Below are 19,360 nucleotides of genomic sequence, written 5' to 3'. Positions count from 1 at the left end.
TTTGCTTTTTCTTAAAAAAAATCATCACTTTTTTAAAAAAACTAAAAAGTCAACCTAAATTCCAAATCAACAGTTTATGTAAATTAAAATAAATAAAGGGATAAAATTTGATTTATTACAATAACTACAATTTTATTGTTACTCTCTGGTCTCCACTAATTTTAATAACACTTTGCACAATACATACTACAGTACACATATTTTATTTTTCATTGAACATTTTAAGATAAATGTGATGCCCACAGATCAAATATCTGATTAAAGATTACCAATTTACAAGGTTTTCTTAGTACAAACAAAATGGTAGACTACAAAATACAACAATTATTTACCAAAAATTGTCTAAATTATTGACTTGATTGCTCTAAGCCAATCTAATGCCAGTGCTCAAGCTAATCAAGCGTAATAAAAACAAAGCAACCACACTGTATATTTGTACAGCCGCACAGATTATTCAAACTAATAATTGTTTTAAAACAAAAAAAAGAAACCTAAGGTTTACACAAGAAATAAACCTTCCATCACGGTAACAGCTTCACCACTTATAAAAACACTTTGTGATTCTTCATTGACATGTAACATTAAAGTTCCTCCTCTTGAAGATGCCTGCCATACATAGGAGAAAATCACAAATTAATACATATATTTTGACGTTGTGATTCGAGTAGTGTAGATATGATGGTGGAGACGTATATGTACAATGCTCATTTTGACTGTGCATACGTCTCCACTATCCAATTATTGATACGAGTAGTATGACTGTGTATGAAAAATAAAAGATGGTGTACGAACCATATAGGCCTTGAGATCAGATTTTTCGAGTTTTTTGCTCCAATAGGGCACCAATGCACAATGTATACTTCCACATGCATAATCCTGATCAAAATTCGTTGACTTTTAATATAGTATTTATAAACTATCTATACATTATTCACACTTTTTTAATTAAAGTCGTGTTCTCTTCACCCTAATGAATATTAAAGACTAAATAGCTTTAATTAGGACTAATCGAGTCCAATCTAGTGTAAGAATAAGGTTATCAACTATCAAATTCAATCAAATCTCAGAAGTCCAAATTCAAATAATGAAGAAAATGTACTCTTATAAATATTAAAGAAATCCATTTTTGTTTCTCTAAAAAAATACGTACAATACATATTAAAAGTTTACATTTAGTGAGTAATGAATGGTGGAAGAGCAATGGTAAAGTAAATTAAAGGCTTTACCTCCATAAATCCAACCCTAGGAGCAAATAGACGTGAAATAAAACCGAAACCAGAAAGAGGAGGAGCAATTGCTGCGATAGCAACTGTTCTACCAGGCCATTTACCAATATCATCCATATTGGGTCAAAATTTGTAACATCTTTGCTAGACTTTAACTCAACATGTACATCATAATACATAACCCGCGAATCAAATTAGCTATTAACATACTCATGTGTAATTTAGTTACCAGAATTATGAAACGGAGGAGTACATACTATACCTAACAAAATCAAAGAAAGTTCAACTTACTATAAGATCATTTTCTCCTGATGACATTTTCGTGCAATTTACTGTAGATGGACCATTGAGGGATCTAGGGAAAAATAACATCTCAGGGGATTTAAGTTGCACCACTGGATATAAGGGAAAGTGCAACTGAATTAGAAATTTATGTGGATGAAGTTGATCATGATCTACTTCTAATATTTCGCCATTTTGATTTTCCAAAATTTTCTTAGCCATAAAAACCCCAGATTTTGTGACAAATTCGACTTCGTTGCCTTGGACCATCCCTGTGGAAAATATTGCATGTGCACTTGCTAAGGTTCCATGCCCGCAAATTTTTATCTGGTGACATTAATATGATGATTAATAAGGAAGAAATGACATTAATATGATGATTAATAAGGAAGAAATTAACAAAAGAAAACAGAATATGAGAGGGAAAAAAAAAAACAGAAATTATTATACTCCCTCCGCCCACAATTATCTGCAACATTTTCCATAAATGGGTGTTTTTATTATGTTCAACAATTTTTTATATTTCCTTTTTTTAGTAAATTTTAAAGTGTAAAAAGACAATCTTACCAAACTTAACATATGGAATCACTTTCTCTCTCCAATCACCCACTCATTTTAACCCACTAACAAACTTAAACATATGGGACCACTTTCTCTCTCTTATTTCCCTCGCCTAAGAGTCTGCAAAAAGGACGTTTTGTGCTGATAATCATGGGCTGAGGGAGTATTTGAATTTGGTATTGGTAGGATTTAAATGTACTCCCTCTCTCTGTTCCTAAATAATTAACGTGTTTGACTTTTTTCATTGTTCATATACTAAATTTTACCATTTTTTTTTTTTAAGTAGGTGTTAATTTTCGAGTAAAATTGTACTCCGTATTTCATATGCTAGTTAACATGTAAATCATCATGTGCTATTCAAATTATTGCAATTATATTTAAATGGGTGGAGTTTCAAAGAAAAAAGTTATACCTCGGAAGTAGGACCAACCCATCTCAAATTAAATCTAGGTCTCTTTAATGATATTTCCAGATCAGTCATCTTTGTCAAGTAGCAGGTCAACTAATTAAACTCTTGAGCCATTGTTTGCAAGCATTCTTGATCCTTCTCTCTATCCAACAAGAACACCACCGCCGGATTAACCTTTAGAGGAGAGCTTGTAAATGCATCTATCTGTAAATACGGTAACAAGCTACATATTCTGTAAATACGGTAACAACTAACAAGCTACATATTCAAATCATCAGTAGAATTTGTTACATACACCCGGATGACCGTACGTACACCCAATTAAATTAAGGTTAATTTTTCCTCTTCATTTGATGATTAAATGAAAAACAATCATCAAAATGAATACAAAATACCCAGGTGTACCGTACATCTGAGTGTATATAACAATCTCTCATCAGTAGAAATTGTTACAATATTTTGTAATAAGGCTTATAATAAACAAAGTTACATATTTTTCGAAATGGTATGACAAGATCATAAAAGCTTACTACATCTATTAACAACATATGCACAAATTTGAGAAAGGCTCAAGAAAATGTACCACGAAGTATTTGAAGGGTGCTTCTGATCCAGCCATTTGCCTTGTGCAATGAGATTATAAACTTAATGCAATGCAATTTAAGTAAGAGATATAATTTGCATTTATTCCAACTCACGAAGTTGAAGATATATACGTGCTTTCCCATTCTCTAACGTGATTATTGGAGCCTTGGAAGTTTAACATTAAAAATAATACAGAGTAGTAACTATCTATTTTTGATTTTTTTTTATTTTTTTTTTGAAAAAATCTATTTTTGAATTAAAGCATTGACTAATCATCATTAGTCATAAAAAAGGGAAATGTTATATGTAGCCCTAAGGGCTATATATAAGCATTAAATACACTCTAGGAATTTGTATAAAATTAGGAATCCATAATCAATGTAATTAATGTTTATATTATGATGATTTCTTAACTTTTTACGATTTTTAAGTGTAAATTTAATACTTATATGTAGCCCTAAGGGCTATGTATAACATTTTCCAAAAAAAAAAAAGCAATTACTTATTTTTTATTAGTTCGGTCACATGGTAATTTCTTAGCAATAATAGAGTTAATTACTCCATAAGTTTTAGCTAGAGTTATATTAAGGCTACCAAACTGTTCCATTTTGAAACCAGGGTATATTAAGGCTAATTAATGATGCCTCTTTTGGGAAGAACTAAATCGGTGTTTTTTTTTTTTTTTTTTTTTTGACAAAGTGCAATGGCAGCAGGTAGAATTAAGGAGCTCTGTCAAGCAGGACAGAGGACATTACAGCAGGGGGGCAATCCTCCATCCAAACAAGACTCTCCTCGAAGGAGAGCACATTTGGCCATGGAGTGAGCCGGTTTATTACAACCTCTCTACTAACATGTGAAAACAAACCAATATTAAAAAGACTACTCATAGCACAAATATCGTTCACAATAATCTGCACTTCAGAAATTTCCTTCGAGCAGCCATTAACCAAGTGCACAAGGTTCAGGCAGTCTACTTCAACTTCAATCGAACAAAACCAGGCTTCATAGGCAAGTTGAAGACCAAACTTTAAAGCAAGGACCTCAGCTTGGAGAGCAGGCATCACACCATAAATTGCTCGACCTGCAGACATCAGCACGTCCCCCACCAAGTTCCTTACAACCATCCCAGGCCTACAACATCACCTCATACAGCTGCATCTGTATTCAATTTTGTCCTACCCTCAGATGGTGGGGAAAGAACTAAATCGTTGGAACACTAGGAAGTAAGCCAAATGTACCACTTAAAAAGTGAACACTAGAACTTCACATTTTAATACAGTATCGCACCTTATTAAGGCACAAGAAAAGTCAAATTATAGACATTAATTTTATATACTTCAGCACAAAGCATTCCAATGACAGCATAGGTTCATAAACCACATGATTAATGCACTAAAAAATAATTGATGGAGAAATTATGAAGCAAACAGAATAGACTCAAACCACCAAAGTAGTGGATGCATTGAATTAATCAAAGTTTCACAAGGCCAATAGGAGGCCACCCCTTTTAATTCAGTGACCTTATATATAGATAAGGATCAACCCCTCCCCCCAAGTACCCCAACCCCTAACCCGACCCAGATCTTGACACCAAAACAACTTAGGTGACTGAAACCTTGCGAAGACCAAAATTTACGTCAGACACGACGTGAATACTGGACCTCAGACTCTTAAACCCTGACATAACCCATACCTGATACCCCCCCCAACAAGGCTTAGAACAGAGGCAATGACGCATGCTGACAATTTTCCTGCAGCGATTTAAAATACTGCTTCTCATGAAACCATAACCTGACCAATCATCCCCTGAGTCCATAATGCGGTATCCTTAAGCTGCTCATCACCAGATTCGAGACACTCGTGGATGAAATCAACACAAAATGAGCAGTCCTTCAAGAATATCTTTGCATTTTGACCAAGTGCATCTGCAAGATCTCCCAGGACTGCAATTGCAGCTTTTGTCACGCTCTCATCTCTGCACCACAACCAGAACATAATTAAGATTAGACGAGAACAAAATATGAAAGAAAGTGATATGACACCAAGAATGGGTAGGGTTCAGACACACCTATTTTTGTCTCTAAAGACAAATTCTAGGAACTGCAGAAGATGTTTTGCATGCGGAACAAGGAGCTCAGGCTTAGCATCCTTCAAACCCTGCAGTATTCCAGAGTAAGCCTCAAAGATGCTGCGCCGGAGAAGGTTGCCGTACTCCATAATCTCATCATCATCTGTGTCCATCTGAGCACACACCTCAGATGCACTCTGTAGCATGGGTATAGCATACCCAAGGTACTTCTCAAACTGTGCTCCAATTGAAAGAGCAATATCACCAAAGCAAGAGAATATTGGTGGTTTGACAGAACGATGTAGGTCACCACTGGAGAGATCCTTAAGAAGGAGGGCCATAATTCCATCACAATAAGGTAATATCTTATCATCCAGGGCACGGCAAATATCACCAACTACACCAACTGTAATGCTACAGACCTGGTACTCTTCAAAATTCTGTAAACCCATCTCCAAATACTTATAGAACTCCGGCATGTACTTCCCAAAGCCTGGTCCAGTTGCATAAGCTAATGCACCAATTGCAAGCATAGCCTCTTCATGCACTGTAGAACTGCGACAAGCAAATATTCTGAGGAACAAGATCATGATCTGATCGGCAAACGTTGTTATGATCTTTTTTGTCTCATCAGAATTAAGTTTTTGGATGATGACCTGTAGGACAGCACAGAGTAGGGCTTGCAGATCCCCTTGTTTTTCTTTATCAATTGGAAGCTCAAAAGACAGTGATAATTTGTTCATTATAACATGAAGCAACTGTTCAATAATTTGAGCTGTTTCTGGCACATTAGCACACCTAACCACCTCATTTAATGTTTCATACGCAGCAGACCGTAGTTTAGAGTCATTGCTGTCTGTTCTATCAGCAGCTGCGATGAGAGAAGCTATAATCTGTGGGAGATAAGGTGTGAGGGTAGATGAGCTTGCTCCATCCTCCTCAAAACCTTGTGCAAGGTAATAGATAGCACCACAAATCTTCTCTGCCACATGTGGGGTATCCTTAATGCCCTCCAGTAGAACACCCAGAATAGGTTGGAGGTTGGCAGCATTAATGACTGAAAATCCAGAAGCTGGGCAATGTAGCAGCTCAAATATGCGGCTCAATGTCCAAGCAGTTGTGTCCTTTACATGATCGTTTTGGTCATTCATTGCCTTAAGCAGGAATTCCAGACCCGCATGAACTAGTGGTGAGAGCTTCTCAATGCTAGGGCCCTCGAGGATTGAGCCAAATGCATATGTAGCTGCTTCACGGGCACGCCATTCTGGGCTAGATATGTTACTCTCGACAAAAGGCATCACAAGCGGCACGACAGCATCACCAACTGTCCGCGCCACAAGACCCAAACATGTCCCACCAGCCATAGACAGATTCCAAGTGCTGTCATCCTGGTCTTGATCCTCCTCTTGCTTCAATAAAGTTTCCAATAACATTGGTACCAAAAACTGTAAAGCTTTCTCGATGAAGCGAGAATGAGAGGGATCAGACTGGTCACTCTGCCCTTCATAAGATTCTTGAATATCGATTTCTTCATCACATATGGAGCTCCAAAATTCAATTGCTTGAAGAGCAACAATCTCCTCATCCCCTTTTACTGCTTTTGATGTAAGCTCAAAGAGAGTCTGCATGTAGGGTTCAAGCACTATGTAGTACATTGATGCAATTGCCACAAGACATTCGTAAGCAGCCTGCCTAATCTCTACTTCTTGAGATGTTGCAGTTTCACAAACCACCTTCATGATGTAACTCCGTTCCATCTCATTCTTAAAGTTAGTTTCTGCAAAAGCAAGAGCATTATATAGTGCCTTTGTTGCTGCAAGGCGAATTTCTGCACTATGTTGAGCAAAGTTCATTCCCTGAACAACAGCTGTCAGAATAGCATTCACTTCACTTTGCTCCAGCTGTTCATGGGATGTCTCCTCACAAACATATCCAAGGGTCTCTAGTGTTGCTTGCTTTAATGAAGCTGGAGCATCTGGTTGAGTCATGTTATTAAGCAAAGATCCAATCAGATCAGGCCACTCCTTCCTTGGAATTTCAATGGAAGCAATTTTGGCAATTACTTGAGATGAAGTGTGCCATGCTTCCTGTGTCACAGACATTAATGTCCTCAAAAGTGACTCCTTGATTTGCACCTTCACAGAAGCATCAATAGCCACCCACTGTTGCACAAGATGATCCTTCCGAGAAGCATCCTTAGCATCTAATGAATTTTTCAGCACTATACCAGCCAACCTACGAGATTCCATTGGCTTTCCATCATTTGAAAGCTCAGCTGACAATGCGTGCAGAAAACCAGAAGGGTTCTGTTCCTGGAACTGCCTGAGGCTAGCCTCGGCCTCTGTGCGGGTTTTAGTATCAGGTGATTGTGCTGCCAGCAGATATGAAGTAATATCCATGGACATTTTCTCTTAACACTGCATGTAAGAGGACAATAGTGATCACATATCAAGAAAAATGATTATGCCAAGAACAGTATGCTAAGGTATAATAACTTTAGATAAGCATATTAAAAATTCAACAGCTAACGGAGCAGAACACCAAATTAAAAAAAAAAATTAACAAAAAACATGACACCATAAAAATTCAAAACACCAACATCATAAAATATTTATCAAGAACAAACCGAGACAACAGACACTTGAACAAGTCCTAATCTGAAAAAAAAAAAGGGAAAAGCTCCTTATGACCCTAAAATACTACTCCATCCATCACGGAATAAAAGCACGCTGTATTTTTTTCACTATTTACATACTAATTTTGATCATAGTTAGCATCATATTAAAAACAAAAATAAATTTCTTGAAATATGTTGTTAAATAGGAGTTAATTCAAAGTTTCATAATATCAACTTTTTCATATTTTTACTAATAATTAACTGTATATACCTTGGATTGTTGCTTTTGGCATGTATGTCAAGATGTTGTAACTTATTTTGGTATAGAAAGAGTGGTTTTTTTCACCTTATTATCTAATGTTTTCCTTCCCAAGTCATTAATTAGTTGACATGCCCAATGTATGATTTATTCGCTACCATCAATTCAACAATAAAACATATCTTTATTTCATTTCTCATCTAAAATCATTGGGATGACAAAGCAATTAAAATTGTTTGAACTGGAATCATAAAAAAACAATTACACATTGCTGAACAAACATTCACACTAATTGCTAAACGCCTAAAATCCAGCAGAAAAGCCAGTAATAGTATCAGTATCAAACATATATTCGTCAAATTTTCTTCCAAGATAATCAACTAAAAGAAACATCAAACCCTGCACTCGACATTGAACGCTGTAACAACTAATGTCCAAATTTCAAAATTTGCAGCAAAATCAAATGCTAATCAAATATATCATCGCAATTTCAAAATATTAAACAAAATCACTGACCTTTATAATTTCAAAACTATCATTTGGAAGCAATTTCTTTTTATCAACTATAAAACAAAAAGGCACAAAATTCAATCCACAACGTCAAAACACACCTAAACATAACAAGAACCCTAAAAAACCGCTAAAATCAACAAAATCAAATGAAACATTGAAATCCACTCCTAAAATTGAAAAATTCAAAAACCCTAAATAAAACACCAAAAAACCAATCAATCAACCAAACACACAGCAGATCTATCACAAATTACATCCAAAATCAAATTCCACAACCAAAAAAAAAATACAAAAAAAAAAAAAAAACATAACAAAAGAGAGAAAAAAGTTAGTTACCTCAACACAACACAAAGTGTTCCTGTATAAAATGACGAGAAATTAGGGTTGATAACAACAGCACCTTAGAAAGCAAAAACCTAAACCCTGAAAACCCTAATTGAGTGGTATTATGAAGATTTTGAGAGGAGAGAAAGAATCGAAGAAGGTGAAGGAGGAGAGAGAAAATGAAGGGGCAGAGAAGAGAGAGAAAGAGGAGGAGGTAGAAGACGATGAAAATATATAAAGAGGAGAGAGAAAAAGAGGGTATTTCGAATGTGTCGAAGAAGCGGGAGGAGGTGGTTGTTTGTGGTTTTGTGGGAACAACGAGAGGTATTGCTGCCCGTTCTGCCCGTTTTACCCCAATAAACCCTAGAATTTCAAATTTAGCACCGGTCATATTTTTTTTTTTTTGAGTAGGGCTATTTTAGATATTTGGGTCCAATTTTTAGGGGTTTTGATGAGATGGTTCAAATCTTTTGACTTTAAAATTTGTTTTTGAATTATCTATGAGACTATGAGGATCAATAATGACATTTTTTTTTTCTAAATATGTGGTGTAATAGAAGTACTATAAAGATTATTGGATGAAATAAACTTATTTATTATTTTATTATTATTTTCTTTTTAGTTTTTTTTTTAAAAAAAACATACCGGAGAAACTTATATAGATGACAATGTATCAAAAAGTACACACAGAGAGATTTCTGGGGGGCAACATTCAACCCACACTTGTTCAACCCCAAACGGAATAAACTTAGCAAGGTGATGCGCAACGAAGTTGCCATCCCTTTTAACATGAGACCAAATTACATTATCAAACACACTACAAATTTCAAGAATCTCCCCAAGTGCAGTATCCAGCTCTGAAAGAAAAACAGCTCCTTGTTCAAGTCGTTTGGAAAGAGATGGGCAATCCGTTTCGAGGATGATTTTCATGAAACCTTGCTGCTTACTCAGTCTAGCCATATGAATAAAAGAGGAGTTAGTTGGGCAATGCTCAACTAACAAGTGAATAATTGTTTCCGAATCAATGGACAATTATTAGTCACGCCTATGTCCACCATTCCAAGCCAGTCCTTGAATCACACCTAGCTAACAACTCTGCCTTGTTTTTCAAAAAAAAAAAAAAGTGTTGGAGCACACATCACAATTTGTGGCAAAGACGACTTTATAAAGAACATTCGTAATGTTAATAATGAACATGATAATAATATAATATAATGAACATTATTTTTTTATTACCTCGCATGATCCAAAGCAAAATTTTATTGAACATTACAAAATAAATGAACATTATGTGGTAGCTAAAGTATACAGATGCGACCCCCAACCCACGGGGGGAGCACTGAAGTGGGTCAACCTCTTTTTGGCTTCGGCCAAGGCTATTGCATCCTTTGCCTTAATGAAAATGATCAGCCTGAAAAAGAGCCCCCTGTCTTTCTTGACTATAAAGCAATGTGGTGTCAAACTTCTGAAAAGTCATCGCTGGACCAGTTATTTCATCTTTCATTTCTGGTTAGCTTTCTCGTCTTTTAAGCAAATAAAAGGAATCTTGTAAGATAATATATGAGTATGGATTCTTTCGATTTCTAAAGGTCTAGTTGGAACAAAGGCAGGACCGTGGACATTCCTCTACAATCGACGGACCGACCAATGAATAACATAGAAAAAGAAGATACATTTCAGTAGTTCATTCACCCCCTCTTCTCGCCGCCAGGCGAAGGGAAGACGGAAGAAGGTCTCCGAAAGCCCTGTATCCAGCTTTAAGAAGATATTGCAATTTCAATCAAATAACATGGATCTTTAAAATAGTTTATCAAAAGATCTAATAAACCTACGGAGTATATCATTATATTAAATAATAAAGGGACATAAAGAAAGAACATAACGTAAATAATTAATTATTGTACAACATTAAATCATATAATACATTATTTTTTTGATAAATAACATCATTAAATCATATAAAGAACATTTCAAGAAATAAGATGACCATAAGATAAATATTACAACTAAACATAACAAATTTAAAATAAATGACGAAAAATATAATTGATTTTTAAGAGTTTTTTTTTTTAAAAAAAGGAAATAATTAAAATAAAATAATTTGAAAATTGAAATTGTGAGAATGAAATCTAAATTTTGAATTTGAAAATGAAAACTTAGAATATTTTTGGGAGAAATAATTGTAAATAGAGAAATTATGAAAACTTGAATATTCTGAAATCCGACATAAGGTGTGTTTTTGCCAATAAATAAATAAATAAAAAATAAAAGTTAAGGTGTGTTCTAGCAAACAAAAAATTTATAAGACGATTTCTTAAAAAAAAAATTGTGTTTTGCATGGAGGTTTTTGATAAATTTTCCTTTATTTTACTATAGTGAATATTTCTATGGTACACTAAGCATGTAGGGATTAATTATCTAATCAACTTAATATATGGTGTAGGATTAATATTGAGAACATATGGTTATGATTAAAAATACTAATGCGTCAATGACTAGAATGTCATTATATGCATTTCGTATAAAAGAATAATTATATCTATCTTTAGTAATATATAAAGAGAAAAGACTTTTTGGGTGATAAATTTCACTATCCCCAAATTGTCCTTCTCAATTTTCAATATTACCTCTTTTATTGATGATTAAAATAAAAAATTAAGTATCAAATATTATTTGTTATAAAAAATAAAAAATAAAAAAATAAACTACCTTATCATAACTGCTCCCACACATCCTTAAAAAAATAATAAAAAAAAAACTGCTCCTACCCCTATAAAAAGGAAAATTGGAAAAGAATAATCTCACCTTTGTCCAGTCTTCCAAAAACAATCCCAGCTTTAATTATTCTAGAAATAATCTCACCTTTGTCCAGTCTTCCAAAAACAATCTCAGCTTTAATTATTCTAGAAATAATCTCACCTTCACCCCTCATCTTCTTTTAACGGTCCTTTTGAGCTACAACTTGTTTTACATGTTAAGTTTTTTTTTTTAAAAAAAAATAATTTTGTTTTGCTCTTTATTCTTAATTCTCCCTCCTCTCCACAACCACCGTACCACTGACACCACCAACATCCCCACCGTCGCCACCTTGAATTAGAACATTCACGTCACCTATCTTTTTCCTACCACTCCACATTCAAACCCACACATAATCCCACCCTTTAAAGTTTAAACACCATAACCCCCCAAAAAGCTCATGTCTAGCCAACTACAATAACCCCACCCATCAATTCTGCAACACATATTAACTCTCCTTCCTCGCTAATACCAATCAAGCAGCCCTAAATTGTTGTTGCAACTCTACTCATCACTATATCAAATCACACAAAATCAAATAAATTATACAATTCATCCAATTAAATACATTTTTTTTAGTTATTGAGGAGATAGTTTATAATAATTGAAGGCAAAAGCTTCAAAATTAAACTATTTTTTTCTTAATTGGGGTCGACTTGCTCATGTTGGGAGGTGTTTTAGGGATTTTGTTGTTGTTGGTTTGTTGTTGTCGTGAGACGGGGTGGTTGGATGGTGGTTGTCAATATTAGAGTCAGTTTTGGTGTATTTATGTTAATATTGTACTTATGTTAAGTTTATCTTGTTAGGTTTCCTATTGTATTGTATATATATGTGTGTGTGTGTGTTAATTAATGCAAAGGCTAAGCCGTTTTCTCCAAGATTTCTCTATTTTAACATAGTATCACAACCTCCCTAATTTCTAGAGATTTTTTTTCGATCCTTGGTTTGTTTTCAAATCAATTCCGCAAATTAATTTGTTTGTAAGATTAGGCTTCGATTTTTTTAAGAATTAATTCTATAATTTTTTATTTTAATTTGGACTATATTATGGTTTTAAAATTCCCTAATTTTTTGTTCGTTGACTGTGGTTAAGTTTTGGTTCGTTTAGGTGTTGCGTTTGTGGTGCTCGGTGTATGTGTGTGTGGTGTGCATCTACTTGCGTGCTGCTGTTCATTTTGTGCGGTGTGCTGCGCGCTGCTGTTTTGTAGTGCATGTGTGCGTGGTTATGTTGCTGCATGATGTGGGTGTGTTTGGTGTGTTTTTGCTTCTTGTGTGGTGCGGTGGTGCAGTCTGTGTAGTGCTGCAGTTTGTTGCAAGCTGCGAGTGTGTGCGGTCTGCTATTGTGTGGTGCGTGCTCGTGTGTGTGGTGCGTGCTAGTGCAGTCTGTGTGTGTTGGTGTTGCTGTTGTCTTGTTGTTGCACAACAGTGAGTGTGTGTGTGTGTTGCGTTCGTCGTGTACGTGGTGCGTGTCTCTTGTTTCGTGTTGTGTGGTTATGTGCTCCTAATTTGGTGTGATGGTTGGCGACGATTTAACTCCTCTTCCTCCAAAGTACGAGCCGTTAACTGATTATTACCTTCATCCGAGTGAGGGTTCTCAATTGGCGATTTGTCCTGTGTTGCATACCGTCGACAACTATCAAAAGTGGTCGAGATCGATTCGCAACAACCTTCGTTCCAAGAGCAAGCTTGGGTTTGTAGATGGTTCTATTGTCATGCCAGACGTTAAACATCCCGAGTATCGTTAGTGGGGTATTGTTAATTCTACTGTTGTTGCTTGGATTTATAATACTCTTAATGTTAGTATTTGTTCTACTGTCATTATTCCTGATGATGCTAAAACTTTATGGGATGATTTATGTGATCGTTATTCTCTTGGTAATGGCCCTCGTATTTTTGAATTGAAACATGATTTTAATGATTGCAAGCAACGAGATCGTTCTGTTGTAGTTTATTATGGTGAATTGAATAAATTGCAGAATTTGTTGTCTAGTTATGTGAAATTTCCTGATTGTTCTTGTTCCGCTGCGAAAGAATATACTAAGTTGCATGAGAATGAGTCGTTGCATCAGTTTTGTCTTGGTTTGGAACCTAAGAAGTTTGATTTTGTTGTGTCTACTTTGTGTGATGAGTGATCCTTTGCCTTCTATGAATGTTGCTTATGCTAAGGTTATTGCTGATGAGCGTAAGCAATCTGTGTCTGAGGCACATGAGACCTCTTCTTCCTTTGCAACTGTTGGTTTCAATGACACAGGTATGGCTTCCGGCCGAACTTCCGAATGGATAAAGTGTACTTATTATAAGAATTCTGGTGATGATAAGGACCACTGTTTTGAGCTTCATGGCTTCCCGAGTGGGGGCGTGGAGGTCGTGGTGGTCGTGGAGGTCAGTCATCTGGTAAGGGCAAGGTTCAATTTGCTAGTGATGCTAGTAGCTCTCGTGGTAATAACGTCTCAAGGCTCGTTTGGTTGTTCATGGAAACCGACAAGTTAAAGGTGTTGATTATAATGAGACGTTTGCTCCTGTTGCAAAGACGAGTATGGTACAATTTTATTAGTTGTTGCTGTGTCATTGAATTGGGAGTCACATCAAATGGATGTCCATAATGCATTTCTTCATGGTGATTTGGATAAAGAAGTATATATGCAGTTTCCTCCAGGGTACGGTACTCCAAAACCTGGCAAAGTTTATAGGTTGCGGAAGTCTTTATATGGCTTGAAACAGGTCCCGAGATAGTGGTTTTCGAAGTTGTCTAGTGCACTGCGAGGTTTTGGTTTTAAAAACTCATATGCTAATTACTCTCTATTTAGCTATGTTCAAGGCAGTGTTTCTTTGCATGTTCTTGTCTATGTCAATGATTTGATCATTGCAGGCTCTTCTCATGATGCTATTGTTCGATTTGAAGCCTATTTGTACAAATGCTTCTATATGAAGGATTTGGGTCTGCTTAAGTATTTCTCAGGCATTATGGTTGCTCAGAGTTCCGATCCGAGGGCATCTTTCTTTCTCAACAAAAGTATGCTCTAGATATTTTGACTGAAGCAAGGATGTTGGGTTGTAAACCCATTGACACTCCGATGGAGCAGAATCATCGTCTTGCACATGCTTCCGGTGAGTCGTTTGCTAAACCGGAGCAGTATCGTCGTTTGGTCGGACGATTGGTGTATTTATCGGTCACTCGACCAGAGTTGAGTTATTCAGTGCATGTTTTGGCACAATGTTTGAGAACTCAACAGGTTTCTCATTGGGATGAGGCCATTCGTGTCTAGCGCTATCTTAAGGGTAGTTCGGGATAAGGTATTTTGTTGCGACCTATGAAGGATTTACGCTTGACGACGTTTTGTGACAGTGATTGGGCGGCGTGGTCGTTGACTCCGCGTTCCTTGTCAAGTTAGTTTGTTTTCTTAGGTCGTTCCCCTGTTTCTTGGAAGACTAAGAAACAACCTACCATATCCACATCATCGACTGAAGCCGAATACTGGTCTATGGCATTCACTACTCGTGAGTTGAAATGGTTGAAGTAGTTGTTGTTTGTTCTCGGCGTTAATCATTCTAAGCCTACGTAGTTGTTTGTGGTAATTAGTCAGCCCTGCGTATAGCTAAGAAACTGGTATTTCATAAGCGTACGAAGCATATTGAGGTAGATTGTCATTTTGTTCGTGATAAGTTGATAAACGGTCATATTTCTACCTCATATGTTTCGACTGGTCATCAATTGTACTACTAGAAAACAGGCCATTTCCGACGGAAAAATTCCGTCGGAAACACTCTAAAATTCGTCGGAAAACACTTTGTAGGAAAAAAGACCTTTTCCGTCGGAAATTCCTTCGGAAACGTGTTTTCGACGGACTTTTCTCTCGAAAGAACTACTCCGGCACCGGAATAGTCCGTTGTAAATTTCCGACGGAAAACAACTCCGTCGCAAATTTCCGACGGAATTTTTCGTCAGAAAGGTCAAAAAATAAAATAGATAAATAAAATCCACCCCTAAACCGTACCTATTCTCCGCCCACCACCACCATTAATATTAAACCCACCACCACCGCAATTCACCCCCACCACAACTGCAATTCTCCCACCACGACATAACCTCCCCCCAACAACGAACCCAGATCCACCACCGAAATCACCCCAGCCCACCACAACCGAAACCACCACCACCGATAACCCTAACCCACAGCGAAACCACCCCAACCAAACCCCACTACACTAAACCGAAACAACCAATTTAACCAAAATTAATTAAATTAACCAAAGCTTACACAAAAATTACCAAAAAAAATTGGCAACTAAAATTAGGCAAAAAAATCGAAAATTACCAAAACAAAACAACGAAATTACCCAATAAATTTAAAGAAATAAACAAATATACAATTATTTAACAAAATTTATAAACTAAAATTACAATGAAATTAAAAATAACTATTTTCAAACTTAAAAAAAAACAACTAGATCTGGATGTTGTTAAGTCGTTGTTGTTGTTGTCCGTTGTTGTTGTAAGGATGTTATGGTTGTGCGTTGTTGTTGCAGCTGTGTTGTTGTAGTTTCCGATATTGTTGTTGTTGTTGCGCCGGTGTTGTGGGCAGGTGTGGTTAGAGATAGGAGGGGAAGAAAGAAAGATGTGGTGGTGGTGGTTTGAGATCGAAGGGAAAGAAGAACAAAAGATAGGAGAGAAGGAAGAGGCCAAAAAGAGAAGAGGAAAGAGGAAAGATGGAGAAAAGAAACAGAGAATAGGAGAGAGAAAGATAGGAGGCGGAAAGAGAAAGTGGGTAGGGATGCATTAGGGATTTAGGGTTTTATTATTTTAAATTATTTTTTTAAAAAATACATTCCGAGTCAGAAATTTCCGACGGATTTAAATTCCGTCGGAAATAGTAATTTGCGACGGAAATATCCATCGGAAAGTGCATATTTTCCGACGGATTTATATTCCGTCGGAAATTACCGATGGATTTCTGACCGAATTATTAAATTTGTCGGAAATATCCGACGAAGTATAAATCCGTCAGAAATTTTGGTTTTTTCGGCGGAATAACGTGTTCGTCGGAACTCGTCCGTCGGAAATGACCTGCTTTCTAATAGTGTTGGCAGATATTCTCACCAAGGCTCTTGGACGACAGCAGTTTGGTTTTCTGTCACGCAAGTTGGGCATTCGCGATTTGCATGCTCCAACTTGAAGGGGAGTATTAGAGTCGGTTTTGGTGTATTTATGTTAAGTTTATCTTGTTAGGTTTCCTATTGTATTGTATATATATATGTGTCAATTATCAATGCAAAGGCTAAGCCGTTTTCTCCAAGATTTCTCTACTTTAACAATCAATTTGTGGGGCAGCAATGGTACGGTGTATTTATGGAAGAGGGAGGGGAAGGTGGTTGGGAAGCCATGGAAGGAGGAAATGGAACAAGGCTAGGAGGGAAGGAGTTTTTTTTTTTTTTTTTTTTTCAATATTTTGACCAATAGAAAATCGACACGTGGTATGTTACCTTCTCCAATAGGTTACTAACCCATCAAAACTAGTCATAGCCTGTTAATAGAATATTGATGTCAAAGGTGGGATTGTTTTGAGAAGACCGGACAAAGGCGGGATTTTTAGTTTTAATTTTCCCCCTATAAAATTTGAAATTACTCTTAATTTTTTTTGTTGGAAAACTACTCTTGATTTTATTTTTTTCTTTTAAAGAATTGGCTTCAAAGGTTCAAACTTAAGCCAGACTGATAAAAGGCTTTAATTTTATTTTTTTATTTTAAATGAAACGAATAATAAAATCTACTCCATAAGTTCATCAACATTTTTTTATATAATTTTTTACAAATATATATATTTTTTTCTCATTGGCTTTTTAATTTACACCAACAAATATTTATCGTTTATTATTAGAATAAAGATGAGAATATAGTCTAATTAGTTTTTTATATTTCATATACACGCTTGTGTTTTTCTTACCTTATAGGGATTAATTTTAAGCATATAGGGATTAATTATATGTACCATTATAAATGCTAATTTTGAAAACAAGAACCACATATGAACCTACTTCGTATAAGATATTTTTTTTTTGAAACAACTTCGTATAAGAGATTTTGCACAACGTTGATGTGCATTAGTTGAAACTAGATTTAAAATTTCATCTCAAATTGCTCAATATAGTGTAAATACATTATATTTTCCATTAATATGGACATCTTACATTTCTTGACACTACAATGGTTACATACAATAATCTATTACATATGATTACTTATTTCTATCCCTGAGATAGGAGAACCTTTAGATTCGTGTATCTTGCCAGTTTAAATTTCTTTTTACTTCTTTCTTGGGCTAATTTGACGTTTCATGTTGGCATGAACGCGTCGCACTGGACTCTTAACACCACATAGTCTGTGTTTAGCGCGCCATGGAAAAAAGATTTGAAACCCACAACCTTTAGTTGAAGAGTATGCTTCCCCTGCTACTCTAGGAACACATGATCCATCCCTAAAATGATTGCTGTTCGAAAGCACCCCCATATATTTCTTATCACTACTAGGATGATTGTTTTTATCTTTGTTAGCTGCTAAAGCTGACAATGATGATGCAGCCAATGCAGTTGCTGCGGGAAGAAATCTTTGGATCATGAAATTTGGTGACAATGATCCATTATCTCCATTAAAATCACTCTCCAAATCGAGTCTTTCGCTAGTAGTTAATGACTCTGCTAGGGAGAACAAGTCTATAGCATCCGAAAAACTACCCCCATCATCATTGTTGTCGTTGTTGTTCTTCTTCTTGTCAACGTTGTCAGCTATACCTTCACCATAGTCTCCTTTGTCACCGTCTTTGTGGTTGGTTAATGTTGGCTCGTCTTCTTGCCAACGGATTGGAGGTGGTTTAGGAAGAGGCAAGACTTTATTACCTTCTTCCACACCATTATGATCACTTGTTATAGCATATTTAGGCTTGCCAGGACTCTGCTCCCATGAGAAGGGCACCCTATTAGAAAAACCACGTAGGGAGCCTGTACGCGATAGTTCTAAGCTAGATCTCATATCTCTAACAGTCGCCGGAGTAAAGTTAGATCGTCTGGTTGACAAGAGTGGAGCATTGAGATCTAACCTCCTCGGGCGTTTTGTATCAATGTCTTTCATATCTACTCTCTAAACTTACAGGATATATGTTGGGTTATGAACAAGTGATACTTTTGTTTGATCATGTTAAGTTTGAAGTATGATTTTTTGGGAGATATGAGAAATGGTAATGGTTGTTGGATGGATTTATTGTAAAGGAGTTTAAGCTGTGATTTCTCGTGCATTCAACTAAGTCTTTTTTAATTTTGTGTTTTTTGCTTTTGGCAAGTCACAGGTGGCTCAACAGGACCTCTACAAAAAAATTGTGGTTCAGAACTAAGTTGCTAATAATTTTGAGGTAGTGATGAAACCTTTTTAATACTAGTTTATATTGCCATGTTTTTCTAAAGATTATTAATGAATTACAATAATTACAAGAAAAAATAAATAAATAAATTAAAATAAAAAAGAGGACTTTGTAAACTCTTTGTAACTTTGTAAGTTTTACCAGTAAGGCAGTAACAATAACTTCAGGTTAAGAATAACTTTCTCAAAGGCTTGACTCTTTGAGTCTTGACTATGAAATAAGTCCAATCCGTAACTATGACAGCAAAGGAGTTGGTGTTAAAGTCTGATTATAGACAGACTGAAGGTGGAGCAGAGCTAGGTACGATTACG

At 35.9% G+C, this 19,360-nt stretch overlaps 3 protein-coding genes and 1 pseudogene across 3 annotated transcripts; 1 reads left to right on the top strand and 3 right to left on the bottom strand.

Annotated features, from left to right (window-relative positions):
* Positions 1–245: 245 nt before the first annotated feature.
* LOC110710848 lies at positions 246–3,097 on the bottom strand (annotated as a pseudogene).
* Positions 3,098–4,357: 1,260 nt separating this feature from the next.
* Positions 4,358–9,242, bottom strand: LOC110710868 (importin subunit beta-1-like). The gene is made up of 3 exons (XM_021889209.1): positions 8,857–9,242; positions 5,132–7,548; positions 4,358–5,038 (listed from the first exon to the last, which is right to left on the bottom strand). The coding sequence occupies exons 2-3, from the start codon at positions 7,534–7,536 to the stop codon at positions 4,840–4,842; spliced, it is 2,604 nt and encodes an 867-aa protein (XP_021744901.1). The 5' UTR covers positions 7,537–7,548; positions 8,857–9,242; the 3' UTR covers positions 4,358–4,839.
* Positions 9,243–13,154: 3,912 nt separating this feature from the next.
* LOC110710841 lies at positions 13,155–13,772 on the top strand. Its single transcript, XM_021889181.1, has 2 exons — positions 13,155–13,330; positions 13,442–13,772. Exons 1-2 carry the CDS (start codon positions 13,155–13,157, stop codon positions 13,770–13,772), a joined length of 507 nt encoding a protein of 168 aa, XP_021744873.1.
* A 2,180-nt stretch (positions 13,773–15,952) lies between these two features.
* On the bottom strand, positions 15,953–19,098 carry LOC110710847. The gene has a single exon (XM_021889187.1). The coding sequence runs from the start codon at positions 18,761–18,763 to the stop codon at positions 17,942–17,944; it is 822 nt and encodes a 273-aa protein (XP_021744879.1). The 5' UTR covers positions 18,764–19,098; the 3' UTR covers positions 15,953–17,941.
* Between the last annotated feature and the right edge of the window lie 262 nt (positions 19,099–19,360).

This window comes from Chenopodium quinoa, unplaced genomic scaffold (genome assembly GCF_001683475.1).
Source record: "Chenopodium quinoa cultivar QQ74 unplaced genomic scaffold, ASM168347v1, whole genome shotgun sequence".
In the NCBI taxonomy this organism is placed as follows: domain Eukaryota; kingdom Viridiplantae; phylum Streptophyta; class Magnoliopsida; order Caryophyllales; family Amaranthaceae; genus Chenopodium; species Chenopodium quinoa.
This window is presented reverse-complemented; position numbering and strand designations above follow the sequence as displayed.